Raw genomic sequence first — 26,002 nt, forward strand, 5'->3', positions numbered from 1 at the left:
GGTAAGTGGATGTTGCTCACACTCCGAGACGTGTCGCCAAACCTGCAGCAACACAACCGTTGACGAGAGCGTATTTCTCCCTTCCCACTTTCCCACTTTCCCGTCCCTACTCTTTCCCTCCTACAACACGCTCCTCGTTCTCCAGGTTTCCAAACAGCGATTTCGTCTCGAAGTACGTCCTTTTCTCTTCGTGGCTCGAATACTCAGTCCCAAAATTGGCTTGATATCTTCAAATCTAGTCATCTCCTGACTTTCCTCGCGCGATCTCGCATTGAAATCATTATCCTACTACACCAAAACACGCACAGTCGAAATGCGTACTCGTTCTCAACCAGCTTCTCCTGGTGGTCTCGTTTCTCTTGATGATATGCAACGTGCTACTCGACGAATGACAAGATCCGCTTCTCGGGGTCCCTCTCAAGAACCCACTTCGCAGCAACCCAGCACCGAGCAGCCCAGAGAGCCTGTAACACAACCAACAACTCGCTCCAAGAGCCAACCACGCACAACGAAGAAGACTGCTACCACCAAGAAAACCACATCTGTTGCATCAAAAACTAAGCCGCAAACCCGCAAAGGTTCCAAGCGTGGGACGCGAAGCGCCTCGCGCAAGACCAATCAAGCTGCGTCAGAAGAAGCACAAGAGTCAATTGGCGAGAGCTACATGGAAACCGCGCGAATGGATAATGAAAATGACGCTGAAGCGGGCATTGACCAACCTGAATCTGGTCCATCCACAGATGTTGCTTTATTGGAACCTAAGAACACAGAGCGTGAGTACCAACAATCTGTTTTACCACCCCAAATACTACTACCCCTTTCTACACCTCCCTCTCCATCATCACCACGATATCTTTCATGTTGCAACGAGTCCTCGGAGCCCGAAGTGCCCGGAGAAGGCGCCGATTGGGAAGAATTCCTGGCCCAACAGGAGTCAGTTGTTCCCATGGAGTTAAGTCCGCTGGATGACTTCGATGATCTTTACCTATCTCTTCTTGAAATTCCCGCGTTCCCTGATCTTGGTGAAACTTCTGTGCCCTCATATTGGGACCTCGATCCTACGGAACCAGGTGAGGTTGAAGGTGGGCTTCTGGAGACCATCCTTGAACTGCCTCAAGATCTCAATGATGAGATTAACCGAGCTCTGGAACTGGCAGCCGCCATCGAGCAAGGCGCTGCGGCAATTTCTTCTTCGGCTGTCGACAAGTCCACCACCAGCCAAAGCGTTCGGCAGGCCGATACGCCAGTAATTATGACTGCGGTCGATAAGTCGACAGGACTCGAACCCGATCACGACACCTCTGAGCAGGTGAATGTTGCGGAACCAACCGCAGAGGAACCAAAGGAGCCAGAGCAGCCTGATGACAGTGTTACAGGACGCTATAAGTCCACCAACGAAGAAGAGACTGTCTCCCCCCTTGTTTCCTCTGTGGACTCCAAAGAACGGACAGTCGTGGAGGACGCTTCCATCAGCGAGCTCACAGAACTATTCGCCAAGTTGTTTTTGGCAGAGGCTGTTGTGTCTCAAGAAGCGGCTGTTTCTTCAATAGAGTCGACCACTGTGCTAGCGGAGTTAAGTGAACCGAGCTCGGCGCCTGCTGCTACCCACCAATTGGCATCAATCTATGATGATGCTGCCCCCAGCATTCCAACTATGGAAATGCTACGGCCAGCAAGACAGACTCAGCAGCTCCCGCTCTCGCTCTTCTCCGGCGGAATCCCGGAGTCACCCTCTTCCCTCTACGAAAACGGGCGGACACGACCAAGCCCAAACATTGAGCAGAGTGTGGAAGAGCCGTTGGCACAAGTGGTGTTGGAGGAGGAACCTGTGTTAATCGCAGGCCCTCCGCTCCGCACATCGAGGGTCAAATCTAGCGAGCAGCGAGTTTCTCGATCTCGAAGACGCCGCCAGTTGCGTGGTTGGCCGGTTACTCCGTTGTCTCCTATCCCTGAAGAAAGGGATCTTGACCCTCCCCCCAGCTCAAGTGTCGGATCGGAAAGAGTTGACACCTCTACAACCACACCTTCACCACCAGCCGCAATTCCAAAGGAGGCTCCCAAAAGATCATCAAAGAACGGCAGTCCATCCACGAGGGCCCCACATACTTCAAAGACTGCCAAGGCTCCCAAAACCATAAAGACCGAGGACCCATCACAAAGAACCAAAGTAAGAAAGAAGAAGCTAACCGATAAAAAAGTCAACAGGAAAAGGTCGCGGACCGAAACCTCCCCTGATATGGACGCTGAACCCGTGACGCCGCATGCGAATAAACGCAGAAACCTGGGCCCGCCTGGAAGTACGCCTTATGCTCGGCGTACGAATCGCCGAATGTCCAGAGCTGTGCCATTAACTGACAGGCAGCGGCGCCGCACAGTGGAAAGTGAAGGTCGTATCCACAGCACGATCTTCCGCCTTCCTGAGTATGTAGCTCAGACTGAAGCTGACCGCCGCGCTTCCGAAACTTCTGCATCACCCGTCCCACCATCCGAACCTTTACAGACCGGCCTTGATCTATCTTCTGAACAGGACCAGAAGGCTGTTGTGGAAGAAGAACCCACTGCCGCCCAGGCGCCGTCCACCCCAGAAACCCCTCGACGTAGCTGGCGTGGACTATTCGGCTCTGTACCACGTAGCTTTAGCCGACTACTACCCAGATTCGGGCGTGGCCGTGCGAGGTCGGAAGCTCCAGGTATGTCTAGTGCCCGAGACTTCTTCATTAGTGCTTTGTTGCTAATTAAATGTAGCTACCCAGCAGCCTGCATCGGAGCGCATTCAACGTACTCGACCAGTTGAAGCGTCACCAGCTGCCGCTGCGGAAGCGGCATCGCCGCCTCGTCGCCGTTCGAGCGAAGAACCACCCGCGAAACGCCCCCGTAACCTATCGTACTCACTCTTCCCGGCTCCAATTGATCGCAAACTTTTCCTTGGGGATATTCCCACTAAGTCCACCGCGACTGCTGCCGCCGCCAAGCCTGCAGCAGGACCGACACCTGAGCCTGCATCTGAGCCCACACCTGAGCCTGCATCTGGGCCCGCGCCTGCTCTTCAACCTGCCCAGCAAGATATGCCTCAGAAAATAGAGACTCAACATTCTACCACATCCACCGAGAGAGGCCGCGAGAGCACCAAAAACAATGCAACCGAAACACAAAAGAAGAAGCGCAAGCGCTCCCCATCACCCGATGTCATCCCCAACCCCGTGGGGTGTAGCTATGGAATGGATCTAGATTACTTCTGCTACAGCTCTGAGGACGAAGATGAAGCGGAACCTGCGCTTCCACAAACCGAACCTAGAAAAGCCGATACTCTTGGTAAGACCGCTCTTCGAAACCTCGCTCAGACAGAGAGACCAGCGTCGAAGAAGGTGCGTTTTGATGCAAGCCCTGAAGACACACCTTCGAAGCGTCGTGCTCGTGCCACCGACCCTTATAACGGAACGCACTTTATTGGAATGGGTGGACCCCAGACATCTTCTGCACCTACTACACCTACACCTACTACACCAACACCAGAATCTCGCTTAATCGATCCCCGACAGCGGCCTGGTTTTATCCCCAATAGATCGGGAACCTTTGAACTTGATTATGATGCCTTCTCGGATGATTCGGACTCCAGTGGTTCCGAGTCTCCTAGTGTTCCTGCTCCCGCCGCCGATACTACGCCTCCCATTTCCACGCAACCTGATATCCCCCAAAGGTATAGTTCTATGCTTAATCAACTAGAATATAAGATTGTGACTGATTATCTAGTGCCCAACCATCTTCTCCCCGCGCTTCCCCTCGCCCTGCTGCACGTGCTGCACAGGCACTATCGACTCCTGCGAAAGTCAACCCCGCCCTGGACAAGGCCCGTTCTGAAGCCGAGAGATACAAACCAAAGACGCCTAGTGGACTTCGTACTGCTAGCCGTTATTCAAGCCCTCTAACTGCCCCCACACCTGATCTTACCCCGGCACAGCCCGCGGAGAAGAGTACTGAGAAATTCGGTGATGATAAATTTGCAAAGGATGCTCAGTGGCTGTATGAAAATTGCCCATCCGGTGATCTTCGTCAGCTTGTTTGGCCCGAGAGGCAAGCCTTCGGTGAGGGTCTAAATGTCAGCGCCGACTCCCTTCGCATTTTGGATGAAATATGGGATCCGGCTGAAGTTGACAACGCATATGATGTATTCCAACGTGAATACGCTGATTTCCAGAAGACGAATGCTATTGCATAGGGAACTACTGTTGTTATCCTTGTCGTCATTTACAATCCAGCGCCTGCTGTATCTCGTCGTTTAGGATTTGCTTTGCCTGGCTGCATATGTGGCGCCATTTATTGACTGGAAGGAAACTGCGTTGCATTTTTGTTTGCCTTGTTTATTGTCTTTATCAGGATTCGGCGTCTGTCATTTTAGTGCAGTACCTGTGTTCAATGGTCTTGCCGCCATGATGAAACTGGCTGGCTTCATGTTTTGAGTATGTTTTTTAGCTGTTTTGTTATTGGATGGTCTCGGAATTAGGTTTTGTTCTTCGTGCTTTGCTGGTTTTTTTTTTTTTTTTTTTTTTTCAGGTTTTACTACGGCATGTTGGAATCGGAATTGCATCTAGCGCTCAATATCATCTCTGAATTCTTCCAATTCGATCGGTCTTTGCATAGATAATGTTTCATGACAGCTTAGCAAGGTAGACCTGCTGTTGGAGGCGGGTGGGTGAGTGCAGAAGCCGGATAGCGACAGGCAGATGCCGTCTGCCTCATGAGTGTTTGTCTCAGCCATTTGTTTTTGCTTCTGGATAGCTGCATTAAAGACAGACGCAGTCTAGACGCCAGAGGTCTCAGCCATGCCAACAAAGGCTGCAAACCATAAACGCATCTTCCTGTCTAAGGGACATTTTTAAGAGGAGATTCTCATCCACGGACCTACATTCGACATATCGGCCTCTACCTCGCACTTCTATACAGGACTATTCTACCACCTCTGATAGCCAGGAGGCTACGTACAATACCAAAACCCGAATCAAAACCACAAACCTCCATCGTCGTAGGACACAGCACAAGCCATCCAAAGAATGTGCTTCTACCAGCCAAACCCCGTAGGCTGCAAATGCACCTTCTTCCAGCTCGTCCAACCCTGCGCATTCGCAAGGTTTCTTCCGCCGCCCCATCCAGCACAAAACCCCAACCCGCTTATCGTTCCCTGCACGAGAAAAGACATTGCACAGGGTGTTGGCGTACGCATTTGCACCCACTGTCAGGCTTGGTATGGCGGCATGGCTGCACCTATGGCGGCACCGACGGTGGTGCCGATGAGCAACGGCATGGAAACGGGAATATACGATTCGGATTCGGAGAGGGATACGATGTATAGGAACCCGATGATTGAGTGGATGGAGAGGTACGACTGTGGGTATGAAAGCGAGAATACAAGTTCTGGCACTGCTGGGACGGTGAATGGGACTGTCTCTGGCTCGGAGTCGGTAGAGGGACAGAGACCCTCGACAAGTTTAACACTACCCGATCCGTCGCCAGTGGAGACGTCTTTTCAGGATTCTTCGCGACTACCTGTGACTGAATATACAGAGGAAGAAACTATTCTTGGTGAGAGCACCGAGTGGTTTGGAATCGGGGGGAGTTATTTGGCAACGGGGGATCAGACGCAGGGAGAAGATCAGGATCAGGCTCAGGGGTGCATTCATGCCATTGCTGACGAGGTCGGGGTTGATTTTGCCGCTGTTGAGGAATGGAGAGAAGTTACTTTGGAGGAGAGAGCAGGCACGGAGGCTACGTTAGAAGAAGAAAGTGAGGGAAACAATGCGATTGGGAAGGTAGAGGACGACGAGGAAGAGGGGGACGACGCAGATGCTGAGCCCCTGAGACTGCCCATTATTCTGAAGGCGGACAATAAGGATAATGTAAAGACCGGAGATGATCTTTAACAATACGTTGGGACGGCATTGGTGTGGTGATTTAATTTTACATTGCATAGCAGGCTGAGTTTCCATTGACGTTTTCCAGATATAGGTTATTTTTGGGTTGAGGATAGAATAGAACGAGTTACTATAAATGAAGGTCGGCTTTCAACCTCTCCACTGCATCAGTGGCAAGAGACACCATAACATCCACGCCGTCATCACACCAATGCTCCCGCTTGCCCTCCGGTCTGCCTTCCATCAAACAAAGTATCCCATCGTACACCGGCATGTACGGCTCAACAAGTCTTGGGTTCCCCCGTCCCCCTCCAAAGTCAACCTCATACAAATTGAGATGTGCCCAACTTGTAAATATTGTATGCCGTGCACCTAGATATGCCGCCCAGAATCTCTGTGGAGCGCATTCGAAGCAAAGGTCATGGAGCTGCGCTTTCAACGCTTCCTCCGTGTACAATGATAAGTTCTCATTGATCTTGCCTGCAACGTCACGGACTGCAAGTTGGCAAGCATCCTTCCCAGCCATGGACACCGACGTAAGGAGAATCGGGCTTCCTAAGAATGAAGATGGTAGACCAAGGCGTCTCCTCAGTCCAATGGAGATGTGCAAGGAAACGTCCCGTTCATCAGCGCCCCAGCCGCGAGCACGATTGATTGCGCTCCAAAAGTGAGCAACAATCGCATCGTGACGACTAGTACTAGGTCCGGCAAGTTCCGATATCCTTTTAATCTGAGCGGCAGAGATGTGAAGTTTGGTGTGGGAGACTGGCGCTGAGGGATCCCAGTCTGCTGTGGGCATTGGTGTTCCTGGGGATTTGACCATGGAGCGTGTGAGTCCCTGTGGAAGATTTTGACCGGGATCACCATCAGGAGCTGGCCAGAACCAGTCATATCGTGACGACGGGAGGGAGCGGGATTTTGTGAGGAGTGTTTCGTCTGGGGAAGTAGCGTCGATGTCTCCCGCTGCGCGGGTATCCAGAAGTTGAGGGTCGAATGTTGGCGGCTCTAAATTAAAGGAACCACCTGGGGGTTGTGACATAGTTGCGAGCTGGTCGCAGAAGAGAAGAGTATGTTCGTAAGACCAGCGATGCATAAAGACAGCTAGGGTTTGCGCGTCGGCCAACGGATGGGATATTTTAACACCGACGCTGACACCGCCACAACCGAACTCTGTAATTCGTATCGACACAGGAGACTTTGGCTTTGGGTCCCCTTGTACTCTGAAGGAACGCGAGAGATCTGGGAGAAAGGCCTTTGCAGAGCAGGACAAGTTCCATGGTTGAGAATCGCGGGATTTGCGCTGCGCAGGACTAGAAACCACTTCATTCAAGGCAGCGGCACAGCGAGCGATGCTGAAGTCAACACCGGGATCTGCGGATGCACCGAAGGTGACTTGGAGTCTCCCAAAACGCTGTGTATGGTTACCACCAGGAACATTCTCGACCTTGCTCAATTCACCGGCGAAATGGGGGAAAGAAGACAGAGTCACTCGCAGGGACTCTTGCAAGGTCGAGGGCCAGTTCAAATGTACGCTGTTTCGGATCGGCGCGTCGAAGAACCAGACGGCGGTGGTTGGCGCAAAGTTAGTGACAACCGCATCGAGGATTGAAAGAGGCACTGTGGTCTTTCTCTGTTTTTGTGTCGGAAAGATGAGGGAGCTCTCAACGACCTCAACCTGGACCATCTTGCAGCTGTGGGATGGTATTTATTTCTGGCAGCGGCATGATTGAGAGGCGGCTGCCGTCCAGCTTATTTATGTGTCGGAATCCACGTTGTCCCATACTCGAAGCCGATGGTGCGTGTGGTGGAAGGAGCAAATATACGGCAGGTGGACCTTGCGCTTAGCACCCAGACCTGGGATAGTTGCATCGTGGTGGATCCCAAATGGCACTAGCATCACCATGAGTCATTATTATTCGCAAAATAAATGACAAATTTAGCCCATGTTCCTTGCATTGTTGAGGTGCGATGCCATGCAATCAGCCAACGGTGAGATTTCGATATCGGTGGCAGCCATCGTAAAGGTAGTACGTAGGGATACAGGGGTGAGTGGACTACTGGTCACTAGTGAGGCAACATCGCCACTTAGGGCACGATCGAATGATCGATATGACATGTATATGTATATTGTGGCGTTGTAGAGCTCCTGGGGCTCATAGAAGCGCTATCGTTGCAGGCCAGATTTTGAATGGCTTTATAGGACATGCTGATGCTGGGTATATAGGTAGGCGGTATATTGAGATTTGAGCGTGAGCACTTCCGTCTCAATTGTAGGGCTCAGTCGAAACCTTCAAATTCTTCGTCTCCATCGGCGTTTACATCTTTGTTAGATTTTGCAGCGGCGCGCTTGAGTTGCCGCTGTTCTTCGTTCTTTGCCTTGATCTGCTCCACCATCTGTTCAGTGTCCTCTGCCTTCTTCTTCTCCTCATCGGTCATTTTCTCCCATCGTTTCTTCTCCTGGCGGACTTGCTTTTGGTCTCGTCGCTTTGCTTTCTTATTTTTGTTCTCGGCATTGTTGCTCCACGAGACGCTGTCATTTGGACGTTTCTTATTCGTTTCTTGTTGTTGAGGACCATTTTCTGCCGTCTCCTGGAGGACCTCTAGACGACGCTTCTCCCGTTGCTTATCCTTATAAGAATACGTATCCCAATCCATGTCGACCCCAAGCGTCCTGTCTCCTGAGAAATTCCTCAGTTCAGGCATCTTTGGTAGCTTCAGTAGTCCCCAAGCTTTCCCCAGGCCCTCCCAGTCCAAGTCCGCGACACGGAAGATGCTGCTGGCTTGATGTTTACTATAGCTCCTCAACCAACTAACAAAAGCTTTTTGTCCTCGGTCATGCACCGCACGGTCTGCCCGTGCTGCCTTCCGGGCAACCTCTGTAGCTGCCGCGGCATCAGTGTCCAAAAAAGTGATGGGTTGAGGGAACGGAGCGACCGGAGTCTTCCGTACTTCTAGGAAGGAAACATAATCCTCTTCTCTACCCGGATGCAATAGGACCACACTAAGACCCCTACGGCCGGCCCTACCAGCACGACCGCAACGATGGATAAAGGTCTTTGGGTCTGAAGGAGGGTCGACTTGGACGACGAGATCAACTGATGGGATATCTAGACCTCGCGAAGCAACATCCGTAGTGAGAAGTATAGCTGGGGTAAGGGCATTTACAAAACGGTTGAAATTCTTTTGGCGCACATTTGCCTGGTGTTTGCCGTGAAGTGGTACGAGTTGGAAATCGTCACCCAGTATTAATGGAAGAATTGCGGAGAAATAGTCGACACCGGAGCATGTTGACACGAAGAATATTGATTTTGACGGAGTCGGTTGCACGGAATTTAAGATGTGTTTCAAGGCGGAAAATTTATGAATAGGGGGAACGGTTAAATAAGTCATTTGAAGGCTGCGTCGAGAATTATTAGTATGTGATACTGAGTGGGAGAAAGAATGCTTACCTGGCCGGGGTACGCTTATCATCAACTCCGGATCCACCCTTGACCTTGACTACCACCTTGACAGGGTTGCGCAGTCCTACACGGACGATCTGATCGACAGCCTCGCTCACACTAGCACTGAACAACCCTGTTCGCCTTTGCTTTGGAAGTCTGCGCAAGATGTTTTGTAGAGTTTCCTTGAATCCGAGATCCAACAGCCGGTCTGCCTCGTCCAAGACGAGCATCTCGAAGGACGATTGCGGGCAGTGTACGTGGGGGGATGATAGTAACTCCAAAAGTCTACCTGGTGTAGCCACCAAAAGATTCGGAGAGTGTTTCAAGAAACTGCTAAGATCCTCCGCAGGAGTGGTTGCACCCCCGAGGAGGAGCTGTGGAACGACCTTGAGTGTCGACGAAGAGTATTTCGTACGCGGAGCGTCTTCGTCGGTTTCGGAAGGCTTGATTGAAGAAGCTGATGGTGGATGGAATGCAAGTACTGATAACAGTACGCTGTATATCTGCGATGCAAGTTCTCTGGCGGCGGGTTAGCAAACACACTATCGTCCGTTCCTTGATCAGTTGGGCCAAGAGTTACCTGGTTGGGGAAACGATGATGGCGCCGACGTGATGTTTTTTGATGGGCTCTTCTAGGCGCAACAGCTTCTCCACAACTGGAATCAGAAAAGAAAGTGTCTTTCCACTACCAGTAACAGCTTCGACAACGACATCTTTGTGAGCCATAAAGAGGGGAATGGCAGATGCTTGAACCGGGGTCATTCGAGTGAACCCCATTGAGGAGACAGCGTCAAGCACCCATCCGGACAGCGGTGGATTCACACCATCCCAGGCCCGGGATGAAGTGCTCGACGGAGGTTTAGGGGCCATTGTAAATCGCTTCGTTCCTCTTGCTCCCTGTTTCGCTCTGCTTTTGTCGATGGGAAGCTGAGCGGAATTTTTTCCCTTATCGAAAGGGCATCCGATTAGATAACGAGGCGGTGAGTTTCTGCCTACTAACGTCTTTTTTTTTAAGATTTGCACGTGATGCACCGACCGGCTTTGGCGGAAAGCAGCAAGAAAGCGCTTTTGATAGACCGAGTTTGTGGTTAGCAGAGAGCAGATCGTCATTCGTCCTAGTACACCAAAACAACCCGACCCAATTGGAGAGACTCTTCCTGACGCCAGCACTCTATTTGCCCGGTTCGTGTGCGGTCTGACAGCAATGCGCGACGCTGTCGTCTCTGCCTTGGTACTCTAGTCAACCTAGCGAATCTTACGCTCAGCCACCAGTCCCCCGTTACCTCTCCTTTAAAGGACTCCTGCCCACCATTTCGTCCTCCGAAGCAAGCGGTTTTTTCACCCCCTGTGCTGTTGCCTCCAGTGTCTGTTGTACCCCCAGGCGCCCACTTTCCGGACTGAGCATCGCTGCGGTACTTCCGCCCTTCTCCGTCAGAGCGGCCGAGATGTCGTCGGCGCGAAATCCAGGAGCTGTGCCTGCGACACCAAGGGTTATCTCTCCATCGCCGACCCCATCAGAAGACAGAGCCTCATCAAGATCGCGGAACGATTATTCGGCACCGACAACACGTTCGGCAGCCCGACGGCGGCAGCGCCTTGACGAGGTTACAGAAGAGAGTCAGGATGTGACGACAGATTCTTCACCAACGCGATCACGTCGACGCAAATCTAGATCGAAGGCGTCTAAATCTGAAGAAATTGAGGCTTTAACAGCGCGAACGAACGGCCACACGCCGCAGACCAACGGCTACCTCTCTCCATTGTCGAAAGCTGACGGCACCCGGCTCGTCGACAGTATCTCGCGATCACCTTCCCCACTCGGCCTAATCCCTCTACACACGCGATATCGGAACTTTATCCACCGCCATGAGATTCCGCGGAAACTCCTTCACGTCTCGATCGGATTCCTGACACTTCACCTGTACAGCCGTGGTATCCAAACACACCAGATCACCCCGTGGCTCTTTTCAACTCTCGTCCCGATTGCCGCCACAGATATCCTGCGTCACCGGTCTGAGAGGATCAACAAGATCTATATCCGATGCGTGGGTGCACTCATGCGCGAAACCGAGGTCTCTGGCTACAACGGCGTGATCTGGTACCTGGTTGGCGCATATACTGTCCTTCGCTTCTTCCCCAAGGACATTGGGGTTATGGGCGTCCTTCTCCTCTCCTGGTGCGACACTGCCGCCTCCACTTTTGGCCGAATCTACGGCCGTTACACCTACAGCCTGCGTAAGGGAAAGAGTCTTGCGGGCACTCTAGCCGCCTGGGCTGTCGGCGTTGTCACCGCCGCCGCTTTCTGGGGCTGGTTCGTTCCATACGTCGGAACCTTCCCCAGTGACCCGGAAGGCGCTTTTCTATACACCGGCCGTATCAACCTGATACCGGACCCAGTGAAGCGTCTAATCGGCTGGTCGGTAACATCATATACCGAGAGCAGCACGGTTATCACCGGCTCGCTAGCACTAGGCGTCATGAGCGTTGTCTCCGGCGTCGTCGCTGCAGGCTCCGAATTTATTGATCTTTTCGGTTGGGATGACAATTTCACCATCCCCGTCTTGAGCGGTATTGGGCTATGGGGTTTCTTGAAGGTTTTTGGGTGATTCGAATTATACCGAGTATTATTAGATAGACTCTTTCCACCACTATGTTACGGCGATCCCCCCTTTACTACACCACCCTTCCCACTGACTCGTTCCATCCCTCCCTCCCTCCCTCCATTTCTTTCCCCTGTTCAATAACCCATGCCAGCCTATGATTATACTTGCATGCATGCATACACATATACTTATGCCTATACCACCTATACGTACTAATATCACTACTCAACTCCCAAACATCCCGGACTTTTACTCAGCCATAGTCTCAAATAAGATATCAGGAATAGAAAACTGGGCATGACAAGCGCTACACTGTAATCACGAGCTGCCTCAGAAAGGTTATGGATTACCAGCTGCCTCAAAAAGGTTATGCCAAATGTATTTAGCTCTTGGATACCACGAGTTGAGCCGTAAATTAGGTTTCCCATGGCATGTGCGCGGCAGCTTAATGTTAAATCAACCACGCAACGCCGCTCATCTATGGATAGGTACAATAAGCATGGCAATTTAGATTACCCACGTGGCGGCGGCGGACGGTCTAACAGCTAGCCCTATCTTCCAAGCCCGAGAGGCAGCGAGGTACTGCCTTATAGTAAAAGTCCGGCGTACTACGCTCTTGCTAGGACCGATTGAATGAAGGCCATGACGAATATTCAAAAGTCGCATGAAAATATAGACGACTAAATTCAAACTAGTAAACCAGAGGGTAAAGGAATGTACATTACTATCGGCCGCACTGATCTTCTCTAAGGGATACTGTTGATGCGAAAAAAAAAGAGACATGCGTATGTCAAGTCAGGTCAAGCCAGTACTAGGATTCCCGGAACTTTGCATCCAACGCGATAATAACACGGCTACGACGAACTTTCGCCATCCCACTTGCATAGATTTGATCCGTGAAGCATGAACAAGGAGATGGGACAACGAAATGAGATCAAAACAATGTACCACAGAAAGAAAAGAGAAATGAGAGAGACGGGGTGTAAAAGAAGTAAATGCCAGAATATAAGTAAGCCCAGTAGTCACGCCGATTCGACCTAAACGCCTAGCGGTAATATGTCCCTTTCCGGCCCGCTATTTATTATGTGTATCTGTACCAAGTAACGCCAGAAGAAGCGATTACAGTAACCGCAGATATGTTCATCCTATCCTCGCCTTCTTGGCACGCTCGTTGCTCTCCCCGTCTTTTCGAAGGGGGTATAGATGCATACCCACCTCGGTTGGGAAGTCGGGATGGAGGAGGTTGAACCGGTTCGGGTTGTGTGGGATTCCATCGATTTCCGGCGGAGTTTGCTCAACTAGGAGATGAATGAGGTTCTTATCGACATGTCCCAAATGCTTGTTCTGCATTTTATCCATACGGATCCAATCATCGTCCACTTCTTCATTCATTAGCGGAGGTAGTGGGGGAGCACCGCTGTTGCTAGGCCGAGCGTGATAGTTGGCTAGGATATTGTAAGGGAGATTCGGACGAACAGCTGGCTTATCGGAAAGCTCGGCCAGCGGGTTGAGAGCGTGGTTGCCATGCGTCCGGGTCGAACGTGTAGCATGGAAATTCTGGCTCGCGGTTCGCGCCATATCGGTGGCGGGAGTGCCGTTGTCCTCGGCACCGGTGCCATCCATGCCGGATGCCTCATCCGCATCCGTATTGTTCCCATTAGTTGCCAGGCCTGAGGGTTGGTCGGGACGTTTGGACGTAGAAAAGAAATGAACGGTGGCAATGTGTGCCTGGTTCGCATGTGCACTGAGTTCCTTCTCTGTAAAGAGAGACTGAATAGAGTACGCCGGCGCAAGTTGCTGCTGGGCTACTTGGGCCTTTGAACGCTCCGCCGGGGTCTCACGGACTGGCGACCCGATATCTTCCTCCGGAGCCTTTCTCTTTCTCTTATTGAGATGATCCGACATGATCCCGTTGCCTAATTCATCGAGATCCACGCGATGGCGAGTATGTCTGGTTTTGCGGTTCCCGTGAAGTCCACCAGGGCTGGCAGGGTTGGTGATGCTGAATTGGTTAGGGTGAAGAAGGAGGGCATTTGTGTCCGCGATGTCAAGATGCTCTTTTTCTCTCATGAGGCGAGCCCGCTTGCCTGAAAGCGTCTGCACAAGACGCTCGCGGAGGGTTGACGAGAGATTGTCGTATTCTTCTTCCGCAAAATGCGCGCGAAACGCATATTCTCGCTGGAATCTTTCCAGATTATTATTATGGCGGTGCTATATCCAAGATTTCAGTCAGTGCTCAATTCACCAGATCAACACATCCGGCCGAACGGGGGTTAAAAAAAGAAAAAGAAAAAAGAAAAAAGACTTACCACCAACATAGCGAGATCAGCATCTCGATCTGCCTTGACCTGGTTAACTTCCTGAACAAAGCGAGAATACCACATGCCCGCTAAGCTAGCCATCTCTTTCGCGAATTTGCCGCCTCCAACCGTGTTCTCAATCAGGTGGGCAATTTCATCCGCCGAATCAGGGAGAGGGCCCGGATTGTAAGGATCAGCATTGTTGATAAGGGTCATATCGCACTGAAGAGCGTGCAATTGCTGGCGAAACTGAGTATCACGGTTCTGGCTGAACGAGGCCGTAAGATCGTGAAGGCGCTCTTGTAGCGCGCTGCGTCGCTTGTCCCGCTTCGAAAGCGGCATGCTGGTTGGAGGGCTGGTCGATCGGCCCCTCGAGTGCAAGCCATTTGACATCATGGGCCCGCTGCCTCCAGTTCCAGGAGAAGGGGGAGCGGGAGAATAAGCCATGGTCTGATTGAGCAGACTGGTTGCTGAACAGAAGTGTCGTCACGCGGGAGTAGGATCCGTAGTCAAGGCGCTTTCTATGGGAGGGCAGGGAGTAAAGACGTTGACCGAAGGATAGCGCTACAGCATGGAAACGAGACAGCTGCACATCATACTTGGGTCAAAATGCAGGTAGGAGGAGTATACATGAAGGCACTGGGACAGAAGAAGAAGAAAAGCAAGAGGAACGCCGAACTGAACAGCCATCGGATGGGGCAGAAAGGCCGGGCGGGAGGCCTATCTACCGTAACAGGACTAGCGCGCCTCTCTCATTGGCACTCACCGCCCACGTGACGAACACCAGCCAAGGCGAGGTGAACACAAAGCAAAATGCTACGAGACCAAGCTTTTATCAGGAGAAATGTAAAGTAAATTTTCAGTTGTTTCATAATGGTGTACATAGATCATGTCTATCCAAACTAGCTATTCATAGTCATCTCATTTCAAGCCAGTGCATGATGATAAGTCAAAGCGCCAAAACAATACGTAGCGATAGGGTATTATTCGTGTCCAATGCATGTCAAGTAACCCACATTCCCTCTGTATTCATTCCATCCTAACACCGAAAAACGCCATACCATGAAGATCCCTTTTGTATCGCCAAAAAAAATCACTTCTCAAAAACATAAGCCATGTTGCATGGCCCCGATTTGCAATGTCCGCTATTTTGCAGATTGCTTAGTGAGATCGGCGAATCACGAAGATGCCGAGTTCAATTCCATCTCGAGGCTCCATCTCATATGGTCGCCTTCGGATACCATCGATAATCTCACTGAGCAGCATAGCAGACGTCACCTCTTTATTCTCCATGCGATGATAGCCGGGGGTGTTTAGTGTCGGCTTTGACCCTGGAAGACGACGGCTGTTCTGCCAATAGAGGCTGATCACTTCCTTCATTCGGGTCTTATCTTGGTGGATATACCATTCTGACCAAAGTTTTCGGTCAAGTCGAACACTACCTTTGCGGGCATCCACAATGTTGAACCGAGAGGAGGATGAACTCATTGAGTCGCAAAGGTGGTCGAGGTTTTCCCGCATGGTATCAAAATCGTCCATGTGAGCGACCGCGGAAACTTTGCCTAGGTAGCGACCGATCTCTGCTGACAATTCGTTCACCACGACGAGCTGCCGCAGTAAGGGGTCGAGGATGGGCCCTAGATACTGCGACTTGAAAGTCGATGCACCTCGCCTGGTGGGATAGATGAAGAGCAGCGAGCCACCGTCAGGCGAAAGCTCACTTAACCGGTCGACAAGAAAAGAGGGCCGGTTGGAAGAAAAGAGGTCTTTGTATTCTTGAGTTGAGGACGGGGGTAGGTAGCGTTCGAGGACTGAAATATGAACACTGGATGGTGGGACAATTGGCATCGGAAAATGCGGTGTCTTAACCTGAATCGGGCCTCGAAAGTCGTGGTACGCTGAGACCACGGCCGCGCTGGAAAATACTGCAGTCGGTCTAAAATAGTCGTCGGCCGGGGCCAACGAGTGAGGTGTGCTGGGAGGAGAATGAGGGAGGTTCGAAAGGCTGAACTGCTCCGGGACTGCATGGGTGACGTTGATATATGGAGATTGCCCATGCTGTAAGCGGTGCTGAACTGCCTGCACAATGGAACAGAAAATACTCTCGTTAATCTCGGGACTCGCAGGTTTGTCGGTGTGGCAATCTGTAGGAGGGCTTGGATATGGAAGCATTTGGTAAACAATTTTGGCGGCTTCCCCTCGGGCATTTGAAAACGGCAACGAAGACACTGGGAAAATGTATTAATTTTTGACTCTTTTGCTGGAAGATAACGCAGCCGAACCAAAACTTACAAGTTGCTTGCACACTGCTCTCTAGCCATGAGCTTGGGTCGCAGTCCATGTCGCCGCTAGAAGACTGTGGACTTCCGCCAGAACTTGAGGGTGATATGTTATCCGACGGGCTGCCCAATGTATCCGAATGCATTGTCCCAGAAGTGGTATCCATGTTGGGACCTTCATCCATGGGTATTAGCCCCGGGTCCCGGTTGATGTGCGATTCAAACAGTAGCATATTGTTCCGAGGGCTCCACGCAATATGATCGTCGTCTTCGGGTGGTGTTGGTGGTAGAGTTGCGGGATAATCGTCCTTGCCTGTCGATTCCCACGCCCGCGGGGAGGACTGCGTGGTTCGAGCCGCCAGCGAACTCGAAGCAGTGGAAATCCGGAGACGCGAGTCAATGGAGTTTGTATGGAAGTCGGCGGTGCGGTTATAGGATTTAGTGACCGAGCCAGAGATATCGACGGAGGGAGGATGGAAAGAGGCGCTGCTGCGAGATAGGAAGCGAGAGACAGAAGATGGTTTGGTTAGGAGCGAGCCCTGTGAAGCGCGACGCTTGAGTCGACCCGAGCCTGGGCTCTGGGACAAAGATATTGGAGTGCGTGGACGTTGAGAGTTTGAATATGAAGGTGATAAAGGTCGACGCTGTTGGGTATGATGTTGACTGGACGGTGTCACGATGCCTTGACGCGATGTGCCGGCTTCAGCGGATGCATCTGATGGAGGATCTGAGGGAAGCGTCGAACGCATGACAGGAGTACTATTTCGCACTGTTGTTGAGGCAGACAGACAAGGTCCATGACACTGTGGAGAATACATCCAGGGTGCGTCGGATTCAACGGGCGGCGGGCAGGCAACCGACAGTGGTGAGATGGTACCCGAGACGCGGGAGAGCGATGGAATCAGTCGTCGGTCGCTGGCGGAGTTTATTCGGGGACGGTAGGCGCAAAACAGGAGGCAGAAAGCGAGACGTGCGTGAGATTATGAGACGAAGAGGAGAAAGAGAGAGGGAGAGAGAGAGACGAGAGGAGTTGAAAAGGTGAGAGAGTGACGATAATACAGAGGGAGACGGTGGAGAAGAGGGAGATTGAAGGAAGGGAAGAGAAAATTGGGAGACAGTCTGAAGGGTCTAGAATATGGGAGGAAAGCGACCATTGAAGGGCAAAGGATTAATGACGCCTGGAAACGATCGTGACCCAAGGAGCGACAGTCAGACGGAGTCTGGCGCAGTCTGGGACCAGTCTGGTTCCCTCGGACTGCCACTGGTGGTCCTGCGGTCTAGACCGGGCCTCATTGGGAGTCCATGACACGAGTCCCAGCGGCTCCTGCTCTCTTTTTCGCCCTCACCGATGTCGCGGCGAGCATCTACAACACTGCGGAAGTCAGAATTCAGTTTCAAGAATCTCACGCTGGGATTCCTCTGCCAGAAAGCGAAGAATCTGCACTAAAATAACCTGCCAGCAGACAGGGTGAGGCCAGACGCGCGGACTTGTCTAGGCCCCCATAGTGGCTGATCCGGACGCTCCACTGCGGTGACTGTGCTGCCGCTAGGCCGAAACGGGAACACACAGACCTGCCTCGCTCAGCCCCACTCTGCCTGGCTCTGACACTGGCAGTCTGGAACTGGCCAGCGTCTGTTTGATATGGACATCACACTCTGCTCTGTCTGATGTCCATATCTCATTAGCTTAACGGGCCTATGGAGTCTGGAGTATGCCAGATCGATTAGTTTCAATTCGAGCCCCAGTGTCGGTATCTCGCGCCAGCACACCTGCAACCCCAGCTGGCAGCATCCAACTTTTTCCCATCGGTATTTGCTTTTTGCGCATATAACAGTGTCGTGTTATCCCTGGCCTCTCCTCCAAAGCAGCACTCAAATACGGACGTAGATCATGTCCAGCTCAGCCCGTGGACCCTCTCGCTTTGCATTCTACTCGGTCTTTCCATCTCTTTGTCCTACCCGACACATCTTGCAGCCACCCGTGCAAATTCAGCACACAACCTTACAAACGGAGAATTTAGCCCAATCCAATCGCCCCAATGCTCATCGAGAGGCTTTTAACAAGAAAGAAGGGGAAAAAAAAGAAAGCAAAAAGCAAGGAAGCAGAAGAAATTTGGATAAAAATAAGAATAAAAAAAATACAAAAATAAAAATAAAAAAACAGGAAAAGGTAAATATGTATGACACTGCAACTGCCAGAAGTCCAGAAACGGACTGATCGACCTGCGCCACGGCCAGCATCATCTTTGAAGATTGAGGTACGGAGTACAGTCTCGATCTGGCCGGCCTTTTTCTCAACCTCAATGCGTACGATGGAACGCCCAAGGCTGGCATGGCAGCCATCTCGCATCAGCATCAGCATCAGCATCAGCATCGCTTTTGGCGATCGGTGCGATCAATGCACCGGGCAAGAAGAGACCGCCAGTTTGCAGCTATTTCGAGCTGACCGTACTTTTCCTGGCGAAAGCCCACCGTCGACTGTCGAGTGTTGACAGGGGACAGGGCTGGCTGGCTGTCAGTCTGTGCCGACCGACATCCTACTGACCTCCAGCCCATCCCAAGGTTGCCTTGTTCAACTTTGTTTCAACTATCAACTCAACCCAACTCGCGCTCCAAAGCCATCCGTTCAATCAGGCAGGAAGCGCGAATATCCGCACCAGATCCAAGGTTTTGGAAGCAGTGGAAATTCCCCAACCAAAGTCAACCAACAACATCCTTGACGTCGAGACTCAGGACGCACTGCGATGCCCGGTTTTCTGCCTTTTTGCCTCCAGCCGCCAGCCAATGGTCGGGCGGCCGTCTGATATATTCTATTGGCTGGGCCGACCCCACCGCCGTTTCCGGCCAGGCTGGAATTCCTTGATCTCAGTCTCAGTCTCGGTCTCAGTCTGTCGAGGCCTGGCTCGGCCCTGCCCAACTAACTGCCACTGCCGCTCTCTTCCGTACCGCTGTTGTCAACCGCCCAGGGCTGCCTTTCGACACTCCGGATGGGGAATAGTCGGAGTCTTCCATGCTTATTTACTTGCAAAGTGACAAGCACGTGTATGTACACCAGCTAACTCCGCGTCTCAACCAGGACGAACGCGATGCCCGTATCTCCGAGACCACTCGTGTACCTCGCACTCTAGTCCGCATACAAGACTTCGGGGGCGGGCACGAGCGGAGAATCCAAGATACCGCATCGGGCAAGATGCAGCACTCGCGCCGCCCACCCCACCATGCTACCATCCCACCCGACTCTCCGGACGGCTGCCTCGTGGCCGTGAGTCGTGACCCGTGAGGAGTCAGGTCATTCATTCTCCAAGTTCTAGGTTGCTCGGCTGGAGCCTGGGAGTGAGTTCCGAAATTGTAGCAAATATACATGGAGCACGAGTTGAATTGCAAGTCTTACGTATACTGGACCTATACGTTAGTAGACTGTGGTAACCGAGATGAATATTCTATCCCAAACGCTGCATTCCATGGACACGTTGGGGGCGGGGAAGATGTACGGAGTACACTCGCTTACGGATACAGTGTCGGTAAACAGGGAAGTTGGAAGGCACTTGCAGTAGTGGTGCCATCCCTCCTCGTAACGGTCGTATAAGTTAGTTTAGTAGTTAATACTGGACTCCTGCTGCTGCTGCCACTTCGGGTGCGAGATTAAGTCACTCCGTATCTGCTAGATTGCACCGCGTACCCCGGTGGATTTACACTGTGGGTTACCTACTGTAGAGCGGACGAGTTAATTAGTTATGCCGCTGCATAACTAACTAAGTTAAGCGACTTGATGATCTAATTCTAGGGTCTTGCCATCTGCAGATGGAGCTGGAGCTGGGGCGATGGGCGGTTTCCCGTGTCTCCCCGCCATTGTGTCTCAGATTAAGTGCAGGTTGTTTATCGAGGATCACCGATTCATCTGATCAGGATTCATCGGGATTGTTGTGGGTATGCGTGGCGGGGGACTTTTTGTCTAGATCGGACTACGATTTATAGTTTTATAGTAATTGTGTTCAGGCTTCTTTCTTTAGAGTTGGAGTTAAACGTGATTTGTATTGTTTTGCAATTGTTGCTTGTTTGTTGGAGTTATGACGATGTTCTTCTATAACAAGACGGATTATTCTTCTTCTTTCGCTTTTGGCATATGCTTCCGACTTTTCATGAATGACGGCATATATCGAGTGAGTCACACTGGAGTCACTATTTGTTCCAGAACTTCTAGAACCCACAAGTCGGCAAGTTTCTGTAATGTTTAGTTGTTGTTTTGTTGTTGTTTTGCCTTGTCGTGTTTCGTTTCGTCTCGAATGAGCACGTAATCGTCCTCATCGCTTAAACGATTGCATCCACCTCAATCTCCACGAGCATTCTCTCGTCCACGAATCCATTGCGCACCACCAACATCGTCGCTGCTGCCCCGACGCCCGGCTGGCTCTTGCGTCCTAGGATTTCCGTGAACCCCTCCCCAACAGCGGTGCAGTCCTCGGGGCGACTGACGAACATTCTCACCCGCACCACGTTCTCAGGCCCCTTGCCGCCGAGGGCTTGGACTGCCTTGATACATTCCTCAAGTGCCACGCGCGTTTGCCGGCGTGCGTCGCCAGGGTAGAGGATTTGCGGGGCGTCAGCTGGAGATGCGGGGTCGACTGCAGTGGTTCCAGACACGAAGACTTGCTGACCATGACGAACCGCTCGATAGTACCCGATTCGCTCCTCGAATGGGGATGGCGTCGAGTAGAACTGCTTATCGGCGGATGTTGGGTTTGAAGTCATATTGGGTGAGTTATGCAAGCTTCGGAGCTTGGGTTGCTCTTTTGCTGGCCATATTCCCCGACTTATAAGCCTTTGTGAGCCAAGTCGATGTGGAATGAGTCATAGGCTATTAGCCTGTTACTTAGCCCCTAGACCTCGTATAGCCAAAGGTTAACACTAGGAAGAACCTTGGAATGGTGTTAGAATAGTTCAATGCCTCCGTCGGATGGAGACATGATCACCGGGATCGGCTCACGAAGTCACTGATCGGCTTCGAGTGTCAGCTTCCCGCCTCGTGTGAAATCTCCGAGGCCGCTCGGCCCAGTGTGACTGCAGACACCGGTTTGCAGAGAGCTTTGAGCGTTGCTTCGAATCGGTCGCATGCCCAAGGGGTAGCTGTGAGCAATCGGATGCGCCCAGAGGAACCGGATGAGCTGGCAGCGACTGAGTTGTATCACGCTGAAACCGAAAGTTTGCCTTGTACGACGTGGTCGATTGCAAACTGTGTCGGTCTAGAGTAGTTTGGAATTCCAGGCATTGCAGCGACAGCAGCTGAACGCCATTGATGAGCGAGCATGCCCGATATTCAATGTCGGGCCAGCAGTCAGCGCCCCAGAATGGATCCTCGCGAACTGCCATTTCGAGTGCCTCAAGCCAGAAATTAAAGCTAGGCAGTCGCCGACAGGAGTTGAGCAGGCCCGGGTTGAGCAAGTCGTCGGACAGAAGACACGCCACGGCAACAAAACGGATGGTGGGCTCTGAATGCAAGACGTGCAGGCCGATGCAGGCGGGGCAGCGTTCAGTCATATACCAATCATGCTCCTCACTAAAGATGCAATGCAGCCAAGCATAAGCATCGCGTGCTTCACCTCGAAAGGCTCGCTCTGACTCTGTTGCTTTATGGCCGGACAACATGCTGACGGCGACGCGAGACGCTTGGTTATGGAGAAGGAAGAGGGGGAGGAGGAGGGTGTGTATTATATCACGATGCAGGCGAAACGACTCTTTCTCCTTGTCCGAGCACGAATAGTGGTGGGATGCGCAAAAACTAAGAAAGCAACAAGGCATTGGTCAGCAACATGCCGCATACTCGTGGTAAGTGGTTAAAGGGGACTATGCACCTTGGGGCTTCAGAGCCGAGCTCCTGGCGCCTGAGATTCTCTCGAATTGCTCGAAATGCTTCATTACGAGCCAGCCGATCGCTCGCAGTCCGCGAAATGCGGAATGGACAAGGGGTAGACATTGCTGCAGCAGCGGTCGCAGTTGTCAAGACAATGGATCGGCGACCGACAGTGTAGAGGATTTAAAAGGGCGATTCGAGTGCGCCCGGGACAACAAGCTCGAAACAATTGTGTTGAACTCGTACGTATTCGGTGACGTCGAGTCTGGATGGCGAGAGCGCAGGGGCCAATCAGCGACACTGGCAATAACGAAGCTTCCAGTTTCCCAAGATAGTGACGTTTGACAGGCGCAGAGCCAAGGGTCACATGGTCTGGACAGGTCAGATTGACTGGGGTGCGCCGGGTAGGGACAGAGTCACAGAAGGAAGTTGAGAACGAAACCATTTAAGATGGAGAAGAAATAAAAAAGGGCTTGAAGTAGTAGTGATAAAAGATTGCGCGAGTGCAGAATGCAGCGATGTCACTTTGGGGGACGAGATGAAAGCGGGCATCTGAGTGGGCGACGGAGACGGGGCAGGGGGCCATCCACGCAAGCTGCTGTCGATCCTCTTTTGCAACAAAGTCCTGCTCATTTCTATTCGGGTATTCGACATTCCTGGATTTTCCTTGTCGACTGCGACCTGCGACGGTTTTGTACCTAGTTTCCGTAATTCTGTGCTCACAATGCTGGCGCTTCCAACGTGGAATTGTCGGCGTTGTCTCAGTGCCCCTCCTGCTCAGGCTCTACAGGCTGCCAGACTGGGAACTCTCGCTCCAGCAGATCGCAATCGAATTGTTGTCTGAGTGGAGCCGGAAAGGGTCTCGATCGTTGCCCAGAATCAGATTCGGCCTGAAAGCCTGGAAAGCCTGGAAAAGCCCGTGCATGACGATATCTGCCGATTTCAGGAGCAAAAGGGGCCGACCGTGTTTTTTGCAGTTATCGTGACTGGTGAACAATGATCCAGGATCAGAGCAGATGCAGCAGGTTGATGATGCCCGCTGCGTGTCTTAATCTCGCTGCCGACTGTTCGAAACCCTCGTGGTCGCAGGGCTGAATCGGATCTTAGTTTTCCCATCAATCTTGTCTTTTCTCGTTTGATCTTCTCTTCTGATCTTCTCTGTAATTTCTTCTCGGCAGTCGGAGTGTCCCGAAAATCAACCACCTCAACCTCACAACTGCCAGACCACCTGCCACAACTCCCACAGTTTGCTGCAATGACGAATCACAATGTCCCCATTGCGCCTCAATGGGGACGTCCAGCTGGCCCATGTCTTTAACGTCACTTGCTGATTGACTCGTGCAGCATTACCCGCGCAAGAGATCGCATTGTCGTATTGAGTGTCACCAATCATTTCCCTCTCTATTCGCCATCGCTTCACTGGAAGCTGGATCTAAGCTGAGTTGAATGGATTCTCAACGTGCAGGCGTCAATCACTGTGGTGAACACTGTCTCGGCTATAATTAGGGTGCTTCTGAGTCTGGTCTCCATCTCGGGCAGCCACGTTCCTCGGAGGGAAGTCTACTCAACCAAATTCAACGGTGGAGCTTATACGGAGCCCCGATGGTGGCATTTCGAGGCCTTGGTGGATAGGCCGTTTGACTGTCGACCGGATTTATTAGGGCACCGCTACGGACTGCTTCCAAATTCTCACAATAATGTGTGAGACTGTGGTTATCCACTTTGGTAGCGAATGCGGTCTTGGCCATGGCCTTACTACTGGGTCCGCAGTACAAAGCACCAGCAAATACAATTGCTTTAAAATGCAAGGTAGGATATTTTTGCATTCCCAAAGACTGCTTCATTTAAGTGGATGTTTTTCCCGAAAGGCAGCTCACAAAGAGTTCATGTTCATTCAGTCAATTGACTTTGGTTAATCAGGGCATCCCCTATGCAGTGAGATACAAGATATCTGCTAAATTAAGGCCGAATAAAGAACCTCCCTGTTCAGGAACCAATATGATTCCTGTCAGAGTAAAGTACATAGTAAACATAGCGGGGGTAAAATTAGATTCATTGCTCTCCAATAGCTTTCACTAGGCAGGTTTGATGTGAAGCATTCAGTCTTCATAGATCTTTATAACACATTCAGCCACTACCAGCTCCGGAGGCTATGCATCTCACTTCATGTGTCCTGCATAATTCATATATCTGTATGGCCGAGGCTGTTCCATCGCCAATGTTTTCACTGCATCTATAAATTCCCAAGTCAGTACACTGGGCTGTCAAAGTGAACGCCCTCATTTTCACAGTGTCGAGATTAGACATAAATACAGAGATCAGTCCGAAGACACTTCTCATCCTCCATCCCTCCATCTCCTCAAGGTGCAATTGCAATTGGTACTACCTACCAGCCTCGCATCAAGATGCCTTCTCTAATCCTTCTCGTCTCCCTCCTCTCTCTCTTCTCCCTCAACACCGTCACTGCCCGTGAGTCCATCGTCGGCGGACGCCCAACTACATCTGAGGATTACCCATACCAAATCAGCCTGGAACACCTCGGCCAACACATCTGCGGCGGCTCCATCCTCAACGAAAAGTCCATCCTAACAGCCGCCCACTGCACGCACGAATACCCCAATAACCTGACCATCCGTGCAGGCACCTCAACCATCGGCCACGGCGGCAGCGTCTACCAGCCGTCCAAAATCACGACGCACCCCAAATTCAACCCCGAGACAGGCGACTACGACGTCGCGGTCATAACCCTCAGCAGCGACATCGCCCTTGACGCCTCAGCCCGCCCTATCACACTCAGCTCTGCGACCCTACAGCCCGGCCACAACTGCACAGCTACCGGATGAGGCTTCGACCGTGAATACGGCAAACTCTCCGAGCAGCTACAAGCTGTCAAACTCGAGACAATCGCACGGGAAGAATGCAGCAATGACTATCAGGGGGTCGCCTCGATCACAGACCGGATGATGTGCACTTATTCGCCGGGCAAGGATGCCTGCCAGGGTGACAGTGGCGGCCCGCTTGCGTATGATGGTATGCAGGTTGCCGTCGTTGGGTTTGGACTTGGCTGTGCGAGGCCCGGATACCCGGGGGTTTATACGGATGTTGCGAATCAGGAGATTCATCGCTTTATTGTGGAGAGTATGAAGAGTCCGGGGTCGCCGCAGCCACCTGCGCAGCAGTCGGATTCGAGTACATCTGTGCCATCGAGCACGGCGCTCATATCAAGCTCGACGTCCTCTAGTATAGTACCGTCGGGTTCGAGTTCTGTGTCATCGAGCACGGCGTTGATACCAAGCTGGACATCCTCTAGCATGGTGCCGTCGATTTCGATACCATCAAGTGTGATGCCGCCAAACACAGTGCCGTCAGTTTCAACACCATTGACTACGTGGCCGAGCACTACGCTGCAACCGACCACGCTGCAGACGAGCACCACCGCTCAACCAGTTGCAGGGCAATCTGGCGTCCAGAAACCGGGGTCCTGCCCCCCAAAAACTAAGTGATGTTGATTATGAGATTTAATACCTATTGAGGACGCTCAGTTCGCCGAGTTGAAGGCACAGTACAAAGTCTTTTTTCTACCTTACTGTAGATCTGAGTGTCTAAAATACAAAAACAAATTT

General features: G+C 51.8%; 11 protein-coding genes across 11 annotated transcripts; 4 read left to right on the plus strand and 7 right to left on the minus strand.

Annotated features, from left to right (window-relative positions):
* Nucleotides 1–313: 313 nt before the first annotated feature.
* On the plus strand, nucleotides 314–4,216 carry APUU_30351S (uncharacterized protein; the record flags this gene model as incomplete). Its single annotated transcript, XM_041701434.1, has 4 exons — nucleotides 314–773; nucleotides 2,199–2,690; nucleotides 2,746–3,697; nucleotides 3,751–4,216. The coding sequence occupies 4 exons, from the start codon at nucleotides 314–316 to the stop codon at nucleotides 4,214–4,216; spliced, it is 2,370 nt and encodes a 789-aa protein (XP_041554320.1).
* Nucleotides 4,217–5,048: 832 nt separating this feature from the next.
* Nucleotides 5,049–5,915, plus strand: APUU_30352S (uncharacterized protein; the record flags this gene model as incomplete). Its single annotated transcript, XM_041701435.1, has 1 exon — nucleotides 5,049–5,915. The coding sequence occupies one exon, from the start codon at nucleotides 5,049–5,051 to the stop codon at nucleotides 5,913–5,915; it is 867 nt and encodes a 288-aa protein (XP_041554321.1).
* A 121-nt stretch (nucleotides 5,916–6,036) lies between these two features.
* APUU_30353A (transferase family protein) lies at nucleotides 6,037–7,590 on the minus strand (the record flags this gene model as incomplete). The annotated part of the gene is made up of 1 exon (XM_041701436.1): nucleotides 6,037–7,590. One exon carries the CDS (start codon nucleotides 7,588–7,590, stop codon nucleotides 6,037–6,039), a length of 1,554 nt encoding a protein of 517 aa, XP_041554322.1.
* Nucleotides 7,591–8,183: 593 nt separating this feature from the next.
* spb4 (ATP-dependent RNA helicase SPB4) lies at nucleotides 8,184–10,219 on the minus strand (the record flags this gene model as incomplete). Its single annotated transcript, XM_041701437.1, has 3 exons — nucleotides 8,184–9,303; nucleotides 9,356–9,868; nucleotides 9,930–10,219. 3 exons carry the CDS (start codon nucleotides 10,217–10,219, stop codon nucleotides 8,184–8,186), a joined length of 1,923 nt encoding a protein of 640 aa, XP_041554323.1.
* A 575-nt stretch (nucleotides 10,220–10,794) lies between these two features.
* On the plus strand, nucleotides 10,795–11,955 carry APUU_30355S (diacylglycerol/polyprenol kinase family protein; the record flags this gene model as incomplete). The annotated part of the gene is made up of 1 exon (XM_041701438.1): nucleotides 10,795–11,955. One exon carries the CDS (start codon nucleotides 10,795–10,797, stop codon nucleotides 11,953–11,955), a length of 1,161 nt encoding a protein of 386 aa, XP_041554324.1.
* Nucleotides 11,956–13,092: 1,137 nt separating this feature from the next.
* On the minus strand, nucleotides 13,093–14,699 carry APUU_30356A (Sds3 domain-containing protein; the record flags this gene model as incomplete). Its single annotated transcript, XM_041701439.1, has 2 exons — nucleotides 13,093–14,163; nucleotides 14,262–14,699. The coding sequence occupies 2 exons, from the start codon at nucleotides 14,697–14,699 to the stop codon at nucleotides 13,093–13,095; spliced, it is 1,509 nt and encodes a 502-aa protein (XP_041554325.1).
* Nucleotides 14,700–15,413: 714 nt separating this feature from the next.
* APUU_30357A (uncharacterized protein) lies at nucleotides 15,414–17,349 on the minus strand (the record flags this gene model as incomplete). The annotated part of the gene is made up of 2 exons (XM_041701441.1): nucleotides 15,414–16,480; nucleotides 16,545–17,349. The coding sequence occupies 2 exons, from the start codon at nucleotides 17,347–17,349 to the stop codon at nucleotides 15,414–15,416; spliced, it is 1,872 nt and encodes a 623-aa protein (XP_041554326.1).
* A 3,490-nt stretch (nucleotides 17,350–20,839) lies between these two features.
* APUU_30358A (YjgH family protein) lies at nucleotides 20,840–21,280 on the minus strand (the record flags this gene model as incomplete). The annotated part of the gene is made up of 1 exon (XM_041701442.1): nucleotides 20,840–21,280. The coding sequence occupies one exon, from the start codon at nucleotides 21,278–21,280 to the stop codon at nucleotides 20,840–20,842; it is 441 nt and encodes a 146-aa protein (XP_041554327.1).
* A 231-nt stretch (nucleotides 21,281–21,511) lies between these two features.
* APUU_30359A (uncharacterized protein) lies at nucleotides 21,512–22,502 on the minus strand (the record flags this gene model as incomplete). The annotated part of the gene is made up of 2 exons (XM_041701443.1): nucleotides 21,512–22,307; nucleotides 22,381–22,502. The coding sequence occupies 2 exons, from the start codon at nucleotides 22,500–22,502 to the stop codon at nucleotides 21,512–21,514; spliced, it is 918 nt and encodes a 305-aa protein (XP_041554328.1).
* Nucleotides 22,503–24,784: 2,282 nt separating this feature from the next.
* Nucleotides 24,785–25,222, plus strand: APUU_30360S (S1 family serine peptidase; the record flags this gene model as incomplete). The annotated part of the gene is made up of 1 exon (XM_041701444.1): nucleotides 24,785–25,222. One exon carries the CDS (start codon nucleotides 24,785–24,787, stop codon nucleotides 25,220–25,222), a length of 438 nt encoding a protein of 145 aa, XP_041554329.1.
* Nucleotides 25,223–25,497: 275 nt separating this feature from the next.
* On the minus strand, nucleotides 25,498–25,692 carry APUU_30361A (uncharacterized protein; the record flags this gene model as incomplete). The annotated part of the gene is made up of 1 exon (XM_041701445.1): nucleotides 25,498–25,692. One exon carries the CDS (start codon nucleotides 25,690–25,692, stop codon nucleotides 25,498–25,500), a length of 195 nt encoding a protein of 64 aa, XP_041554330.1.
* Nucleotides 25,693–26,002: the final 310 nt, after the last annotated feature.

The sequence above is a fragment of the Aspergillus puulaauensis genome, chromosome 3 (assembly GCF_016861865.1).
Source record: "Aspergillus puulaauensis MK2 DNA, chromosome 3, nearly complete sequence".
In the NCBI taxonomy this organism is placed as follows: Eukaryota; Fungi; Ascomycota; class Eurotiomycetes; order Eurotiales; family Aspergillaceae; genus Aspergillus; species Aspergillus puulaauensis.